The 9,293-nt window shown below is 44.1% G+C and overlaps 1 protein-coding gene across 1 annotated transcript; it reads right to left on the bottom strand.

The window, feature by feature from the left end:
• Positions 1–5,080: 5,080 nt before the first annotated feature.
• LOC311603273 (disintegrin and metalloproteinase domain-containing protein 29-like) lies at positions 5,081–7,559 on the bottom strand. Its single transcript, XM_084792280.1, has one exon. It carries the CDS (start codon positions 7,466–7,468, stop codon positions 5,216–5,218), a length of 2,253 nt encoding a protein of 750 aa, XP_084648406.1. The 5' UTR covers positions 7,469–7,559; the 3' UTR covers positions 5,081–5,215.
• Between the last annotated feature and the right edge of the window lie 1,734 nt (positions 7,560–9,293).

The raw sequence follows: 9,293 nt of genomic DNA, 5'->3' as shown, positions 1-9,293 counted from the left end.
CGTGACCTAAAAATAAATATATTTAAAGTTATGTTTAGTTTCAAATTTTCAAGACATTTTTTTTAATTTTTCAATTGAAAGACAATGCTTTTTCTATTGCCGAAAATAATTTTGCCTCAGGAAAGATATAACCCATCAAAAAAGAAAACTCCCAGCGTTAGGGGGAGGGCAGGGTTTTGTTTTTATCATTCCAGGAGAATATAAACATCAAACAAAGGAATCTAGAAACCACCGGATAAATAAAACATCTGAAGAAAAGGGATATATTATCAAGAGAAAATGTCACAAGAAAAGGAGTAATTGGCCAAGTGTTATGACCACCTCCATTTTGTCTCTGCTACCCTCTACAGACATAAGTGGCAAATGGTCTTCATGTGGTCCCAATTCAATTAAAAATTAAAGCTGGCTTTGGAGTTGGAACATGGCTCTCTTCTACTCTAACCCCATGTATGCTTGTTAAACAAAAATTCAAAATCTCTGTCTCATATCAGAATAGCCACTTGGTATGGGACAGAGGATGAATTTGGGTTCTGGTATTGACATATTGCCCAGCTCTTGTTATTTGTGTTCTTGCACTAGCCTTTAGCCATCTGGTTGTCTCTGGTATTAGCTGGTGGTGTGTGGTGGCTGCCTGCTTGCAGGAATGCATGTAAGTGTGAGGTCGAGTAGATGAAGGCTGCAGGGGGCCAGGTGTATCTCACCTCTGCCATGTTTGCCTGTGTCCTGGTGGTCCTTGGGAGCTGTAGTCCTCTGTCTTACCCACTTGGCCACCAAGGGCCTCTAGGGATGGGGTGCTGGATATGGATTGGGGTGCACTAGGAATGGGTTGGGTCACCAATTTGCTGCTGTTGGATAAAGTGAACTAACATCAGATGTCTAGAAAGTGCAAGAACTGGGTTGGGGTCCTGTAGACCAGTCCAAGTCATGATCTGAGTCATGGAACCACTGAAAGAGAGGTAGCCCTCTGAAATCCATAGAAGACGTCCCCAGACACCAAATGCTTAGCATAAGGAGATTTATTATCTTGGAGTGGCAAGCAAGTGGGCGGGGCTTGGAAAGCCAGTAGCAGCAAGCACAAGCAAGAAAGGTAAGAGGAGAAAGGAGGCAGGAGAAGCAAGAGAGGCAAAAGCAAGAGAGAATGTTCCTGCAGGAGTGGGCCTTTACAGGGAAAGATGGACAGGGCGGGAGTCTGTACTACAGTGCACTGGTAAGTCCTGACTGGACATCTTAGCCAAATAATGTTTTGATTGTCGGACCTTGGTGTTTTGTCTCAGGAATGAGTCAGTAGCCAATCAGGAAATAGACCTTAGGGGCTAACTTTAGGACTGTAACAGTTATCAGCAAAGTACAGGAAAAGTTGTAAAAGAAAAAAAAAAAAAAAACCAAGGTGGCAAAATGCATCCGCAGTGTTTGCCATGCTCAGTCTATTGAAGCTCTTTCAAGCATGATGTTTTCATACATGTACATCATGTATGTTGATCTAGTCTCCCTGACTGCCCATTACCACTCACTTGTCTCCTTCACCTTTCATGTTATATTTTTAGAATCTAGATTTTGCTTATGAATGAAAACAGGGTACTTGTCTTTTTCATTTGGGCTGGAGACATGATTCAGTAAAGTACTTGCCTTGCAAGCATGAGCTCAGATCCCAGGAACCGTATAGAACTCATAAAAGCAATGCAGTGGCATGTGGATGTAACTGAGTGCAGGCAGGAAGGCCTGGATCTCACTGACCAGCCAGTATAACCAAATCAGTGAGTTCCATGTTCAGGGAGAGATGCTGCCTCAAAATCCAAGGTGGAGCATGACTAATGAAGACACCCATGTTGACCTCTGGCTTCCATGTACACGGGCACATGTGCATCATGCACGCTCTTACACATATGCAAAAGAGGTATGTACACACACACACACACACTCACACACACACACAAATTTTCTACCTATAATTCTGGCAAAGATGAAAGCATTTGGCAATGTACAGGTTTATTGAAAATGAGCAAATTTTGGGCGTGGGAAGAAATTTGCAAAAAATAAAAAAAACATGACTGTTGCTATTAATTTGATACAGATTTGATGATATAATTAAAATTCCTGGCCTACGTAGTAAAGGAGAAAAGACAGCAACAAGACACATGTACAGTGAAGCTGGGGTCAGGTTATCTGTGCTGCTCTGATGGAGCCACACCTGCTGCCATGAGTGTCCAGGAACCTCAGCAAGCATCAGCACCATTTTATTAGGTGGAGCACAGGGGTGGGGGTGTAGTCTCAAGCTTCTTAACCAATATATTTTATTACAACCTAGTATCTGAACGAATGTACGTCACTTATAACCCGACTAACCAAAACAATAAGAAAGGAGGATTAAAGAACACAATAAGAAAACTGTAAGGATATCAGTCCCGAGGAACGATTCTCCTAGGGTAATAAGCAGGATTTCTTCTGCTGGAACCTGGAGTAACCAGAACCTGGAACTTCAGCAGGAGCCGGAGCCCCGAAGCCTTCCCTCGAGCGCTTCTCTCTAGGAGTGTCTCGAAGTGGAGCCATGAACAGCCAAAACTATCCGAAGTCTCCAAAAGGCCCCGCCTCCAGTTCTGGGCTCATTTATATGTTTCCTCCCAGAGCCTGTTCACAGGGTCTTTTCAGCTGGCAACAATCAAGCTCCAGCATGAGATGGTTGGTCCTCTAGTGGATTAACCTCACCTGTTGTCTCACAAGACCATTCCGATCCCATGCTTGGGATCCTAAAAAAACAGGTTTATCTCTCCTTCGTGGGGGTGCAGGAGAAGTTAGCTAATCTTGGTAGGAAGTCTCTGTAGGGAAGCCATCTCAGGCTTTAAGTATTGAGGAGGATGAAGCTACAGAGCTAGTTCTTGCACCAGCCTGATCAACTGTTCACAAGTACTAGTACTTGGACCAGTATCCGCCAGGTGTGGGGGCATACATTTGCTCCAGGCCTTGGGAGGCTGAGGAGGAATGATAGGAACGAGTTTGAGGGCAGCCTGGGCTATGTGATGAGTTCAAGGCTAGCCTGGGCCACATAGTCCAGGCCCTAAGCAGCTGCTGTCCTGACAGGCGCCACTCAGAGATACTCACCTGTGAGGCATTGCTAGACTCTCATCTGCAGGCATAGCAGCGTGTTGTTAATAGTGTCAGGGTTTGGATCTCCTACATGATGTGCCCAGGCCTTAGTGTCTGCTCTTTCTTTATCCGTACACATCTTGTAGGGATGGTAAAATTTGGGTCGAAGTTTTTGTGGGTAGCCTGGCACTCCCCTCCCTCTACGAGGAGTCCTGTGTGGTTGGAGGGTGGCCCTTCTTCAGGCTCCATGTCTACCCTTAGTGTAGATGTCTCAGCTAGAATCATCTCCACATCCTCCTAGGAGCCTACCCTGTCTTAGGTCTCTAGCCTGTCTCAGAGATGCCCCAGGCCATGGATTCTCTTCTCTGCAAACCCTCTCTCCTTCCCTCCTCTCCCACATCTGATCCTGGCCCTCATTTCCCTAAGCATCCCTTTTCCTATTCTGTTCCCTCTCTTTGAGCACTTTCCCTGTTCATTCCCCCATCTCAGTGAAACTCAAGCATCCTCCCCTGAACCCTTCTCATTACTTAGCTTCTTTGGGCCTGTGAATTGTAGTATGGTTATCCTGTACTCTATAGCTAATATCTGCCAATAAGTGAATACATACCATGCATATCTTCCTGGGTCTGAGTTACTTCACTTGGGATGATCTTTTCTAGTTCCATCCAATTTTGCCTGCAAATTTCATGGTGTCCTTGTTTTTAAAAGTGGAGTAGTAGTCCATTGTGTAAATGTACTACATTTCCTGCTGGACTGAGAATGGGGTGCACTGGGAACCAGGTGAGCCTCTCTGCTGTTAAGTTCACTGGTAAGATAGGGCAGGCTGGGAATTGTCATCATTGGGGACTCACCTAGTGGTCCCTGGGGCCCACTGGCCTCTGGAAATGGAGGTAGGGGTGAGTCTAGAAGACTGAGGGTGCAGGGGCCCTGTGTAGCTCACTGATGCTGTTTCCCTGGTGTCCTGGTGAAAGCAGAGGGCTGGTGCCTGCAAATCTCACCTGTCTTTCACACCTGGCTGCCAAGAGCCTCCAGGCCAGGGATGGGGCACTGGACCTGGAAGAGGGTACACAGGGGACAGTGTCATACAGAGTATTAACTAATTCTAAAGTAAGCTTCATCTAGCTTCTGTGTTTTCAGGTTTGAGTCTGAAGCAGGTAACGAGGAACAAAGTTTGTGTACTTGGGGTGTCCTTAATAGATTATGGTTCTCAAACTTTCCTGAGATCTGCTAAATACAGCATTTAAAATGTTTAGGTTTTCTCCGACTCCTAACAGTAACTTTTTAGGTTTCCAAGATGATGAGGGGGCTCCCAAAGACAAATCCACCTGGATTGTGTAACACCGACCACTGGGAGGAAGTAGTTTTACTAGGACAATAATAGGTAGGTTGCAGAAAAAGAACACAGGTGAAGACAGAATAAGCTAGAAATGAAAAGGAGCCAGAAGACTAGAAAAGATTGCTGGAGTTAGTTTGAGGCCACGCAGAGCAATTCAGGGTCCAAGAGAGAAGCCAGATTGAATAAGCCAGCTGGGAGAGGACTTACTCTGTTTGAGCCAGAACAGCTGAGTTGAACCAGCCAACGGAGAGCTCAGAACAGGAAAGCGTGAGCTTACTAAACTGAGTCCCAGAGGCTGAAAATATTCCAGGCCTAGGTTAGATTGTATGGAGACCAGAAGCTTCCAGGACTAGGCCTAGGTTAGCAGAAGGAGGCAGTAAGCCTCTGAGACAACAACTGAAACAGGCAAGTAAAAGTTCCTTTTACACCTGAGATTGGTTTCCAACACCCATGCTGTGTGACCCACAACCACCTGTAACTCCAGCTCCAGGAGAATCCCACTGTGACCTCACAAACAGCTGCACTCACATTTACAAATACACACACACACACACACACACACACACACACACACACACACACACAATTGGGGAGGAGAGTGTGATCAACTTTAAGAAATCATAGAAAGCAAATCTTAACCCAGAGACACAATGCTAATTCCACATTAATTTTATTTCAAGACGAAAGCCTCAAGGTTGTGAATTGTTATGTGCTCGTCAGGGGGAATCGTTGACAATTTCTTGTAGTAATTGCTGTGGACTTTGTTTCTTGTGTAGCTCCAATTAGTATGGAAGGAAATTAGTTTCCAGGAGGATTTTCTTTCACTTGTTTGGTCTCTATAACTATGGCTGCTCTTACAATTCCACCAAAAAGAAGGGAAGCCAAGATGAGAACCATACGAGTAAATAAAACAAGTAAGATCCTGTTTACACTCACATGTATTTCGATTTGAAACCTTTTCTCAGTGGAAGGTGGAGGACCGCTGTTCACACTACCACCTGCTCCTGTTAGTTCACACGTTGGTGGTTCCCAACCTTGCACACAGTGACAATTGCCATGGTTGTTACACACCCCTTTGAAGTTACATTTGCTAATGTTGCATGCATAATTCAGGGTTTGATGAAAAACACACGATTGTGCTTTACAGTATTTCCCAGGGCCACAGGTTGCACCATCCACTACAAGCCCATAAGATGGAATATTTGCCCCATGGTGTACATCATACCCAAAGCACTGGTGTTCTTTAACATCGCGTACCTTTATGTGATGAAATGTAGAGTGCTCACCTCCACCAGGGATACGAGTGACACCAGTACAGTGTAGGAGTCCACAATAGATATCGTCATCTTGACATTTGATAGGCTTGCTTCCTGAAAGCAGTATTTTAAGCCCACAGTTTCCAAATCGGTCACCTTTGCGATTTAATACTTCATAGCATGTTTGTGAAGCATCCTTTACTTGGTATCCAAAAAGAGCTTGACACTGCAGATTACGGTCGCTGCAGTTCCCTGACATGCAAACTGCTAGTGGTGAGCAAGGAGTTCCATCCATGATGTAACTATTTTCTGGGCAATGATTTGCTGTTCCGCTACAGTATTCTGGCAGATCGCAAATGCCTTGTTTGTCTCTGCACCTCATGCCAGCTTCTGCATAGTTACAATTGATACAGCAACCTCCTACATCGCAAGTACTGCCCTGAGTAAATGTGCAAGTGGTTGTACAGCACATGTTATGGGTGCAGTTTTTAAAGGAGCCACAGTCACATTCCTCTTTCGACTCCACCACTAGATTTCCACAACGGGGAACTTCGTATTTAAAATTATTATACGGCTCGGGAATTGAACTCAGGCAACTATCCCAGCCATGGATCCTAGTATGTATCTCAATGAAAGAACAATTGCTCCACATATCCAGAAGAGAAGGATGTTCATTCATGACACAACTGCTTCTTCTGAAACAAACACAGCCGGGTGTGTCATGCGTTATACTCAAAGTGTGACCTATTGCGTGAGACATCAGACTTGCAGCCAGAAAGGAATGGCGATGTTGTAGATACACATACACTACTGAATTGGCACTGTGGCACAAAGACCCCTGATTGGATAGGTAATCGGCATTTGCAACTTTATTTCCTGTAAAAATAACTGAAACGGAGCTCGGTATCTCTGTATGAAATCTGGATTTCCACATGCCAAAATTTTGTAGATACTCTGAACCGTCATGGAACCACCTGCTTAGGTCATGCGAGTCACTGTGTTCCCATATACACACCGCAATTACATAGACACCCAAGCCAGTTAGTTTATAAATGCTGTCTGAGATGCTGTTTATTATCAGTACCATCTCGAGTGAGTAAGTAAAATTCCTAGTGATTTGGTGTAATGAATGAGTCACCGTGTAGTGCACTCTCAGATTCTTCGTATGGACACGCCACAAATACGTTGGGGCTGCTCTGGGACTTCCAGCAAATTTCATCTCTTCTGGGGGTTCTCTTCCCTCTACCACATCCTCATTTCTACACTTTCTAGACTTACGTGACCTTTCGTCCACCGCAATCAGAGAAATGACATGCTCAAATTTCGAAGAAGTTGCCAACGGCTTGATTTCATAAGTGGAATCATCTACCTGCACCATGCCATTCAGGCCTCCTTTGCAGGTGTCTAGTGTAGCTAGGGACCCAGGGACCCCTTCCAGGTAGCTGTAGAAGTAACAATCCCGAGGAATAAAGGGGTGATCCTCCTGCTCAGCTCCTTGGTCATTAGTAGTGTATACAGGAACATTTTCAGGAATCATGTTCCTCTTGAGTTTCATGTGGATCACGTGTCTCTGTCCCCTAAAGCGCATGCTATAAGCGACCTGGTCTGGCATATTGCTTCCACCCATTCTCTGGGGAACCTTCCTGGGAATCACAACTTCAGAGGTCATGAAGCGCCATTTTGGTGGGCCACGGGAACAGCAGACAGGTGACAGCAGTACCCACAGCACAGACAACCAGAGAGCACCTCCTAGGAGGGCCTCAGTCCAGGTAGATGACCTAAGGAAGGGAGCCATGGACCAAAGCAAATGTAGCCCCCTAGGAGGCAGATGGGATTAAAATATCAAAGTTCAAACTGGGGCATGAGGAGAGCAGAGTGAGGCAATAGACTTACAACCTCAAGGAACTAAAAAGAGAGGCTATTACATAACAATGCGGTGCTCATCCAAGCATTGTGTGCTCAGTGACCTGGAGAGCCTATGGTAGAAGCCCCAGGAAGGGCAAAAAGTGAGAGGTACTTGATGGAATACATATATATTTGTATTAAAACATATTCAAATGTAAAAATATGAGTGAGAAAAAAGAACTTTTGGGTTTTAGGACAGGATGAACATTTAATTATGTCAAGAAACAAACATTAGTAAGATGGTAAATGCTCCTCTATTAGGGATCTTGTGGGAAAAATTATTGTTTACAGAAATAGCTTTTATTTGGGCATTTTTTGGGTCTTACTGGCCTTTTGCTTATATGTTTTCTGATTTTGTGGTGTTATGATGCGTGTGTGTGTGTGTGTGTGTGTGTGTGTGTGTGTGTGTGTGTGTGCCTGTCCGTTTCCTCTGGGGCTTTTTTCTTTGTTTTTGTTTGTTTGTTTGTTTGGGTTTTTTGAGACAAGCTTTTTCTCTGTGTAGCCCTGGCTGTCCTGGACTCACTTTATAGACCAGGCTGGCCTTGAACTCACAGGGATCTTCCTGCCTCTGCCTCCTGAGTGCTGGGATTAGAGGCGTGCACCACCACAAAGGAAAAATAGAGGCTTTTCCTTTGTATTTTTAAGTTCTTATTTGTTTGTCTATTTTTTTCCAAGAGAGAAGGGGCACAGAGGTAAGTGGGAGGAGATGGGAGGATCTGGAGAAAACTGGAGAAAGGAAAACCATGGCATACACTGTATAAATTTTTTCAATAAAAATTTAAAATAAGTAAAACCAACTAGAAGTGATATAGTCCATAGATGTCATGAAAAGGAAACTTCCGGTTGCAAAACATAGTTTCTTATCAAATTCAAGTGAGTGATACCAATCTTCAAAAAGCTACAAATATATTCTTACCTAATGATCATAGCATCACTTTTTCTAAGCTTATTCTAAATCCTCAAAATAGAGCCATCCCTAAATCAATGATAGCTACACGTTTCCATTGAATAATTCTCTTCATTAACATCAACCAATTTCTAACATCTGCAATGGTGTATGTGAATCTTACAGAGAACATGACTGGGGAGGGAAGCAGACCAAAGATTATTCTCTATAAGTGATTTCATTTGAAAGGAGCCGGATAACAATGCAGACCAATGGAGGGGATTAGTGCAGCAAACAGCAATTTCCTGATGTGTGGTGTAACAGGGCATGTAGGGACATGTCTGGAGTGATGGGCAATAAGAGTCGAGTATTCCTACATGGTGACCACCAAGAAAATGCCATCTTTTAAGTGTTTGTTTCCAAGTGCATGCTTGGTACACTTCAAATGAGTGTCTAATGAAGTGTCTTAGTTTAGCTTTTTTACATCATTCACACATCACTGACATCTCAGAAGACACCTTCCTTTCCTTTTAAATACCATTTTAGCACTGGATTGCACGTATATAGGTTCAACTCACTACAGAAAATTACTGACTTAGCTTTCCTCCTTCGTTTCTCTCTTTTTCCTCTACTTAGTTGGAGTCTGTCTTAGCTAGGGTTTCTAGTACTGTGATAAAAACACCATGAAGAAAATCAACCTAGGGAGCAAATGGTTTGTCTCAGCTTACAACCCTCAGGTTACATTCTATCATGGAGGGAGTTTGGGCAGGAACTCAAACAGGACAAGAACTCGGAGGCAGGGACCTGTGAGAGGCCATGGAGGAGTGTG

The sequence above is a fragment of the Acomys minous genome (genome assembly GCF_964271855.1).
Source record: "Acomys minous genome assembly, chromosome: 8".
Lineage (NCBI taxonomy): Eukaryota > Metazoa > Chordata > Mammalia > Rodentia > Muridae > Acomys > Acomys minous.
Note: the sequence above shows the minus strand (reverse complement) of the source record. Positions and strands in the feature narration are given on the sequence as shown.

Coding starts and splice junctions, on each gene's coding strand:
- LOC311603273 (XM_084792280.1), bottom strand. CDS start 7,468: ATGGCTCCCTTCCTTAGGTCATCTACCTGGACTGAGGCCCTCCTAGGA.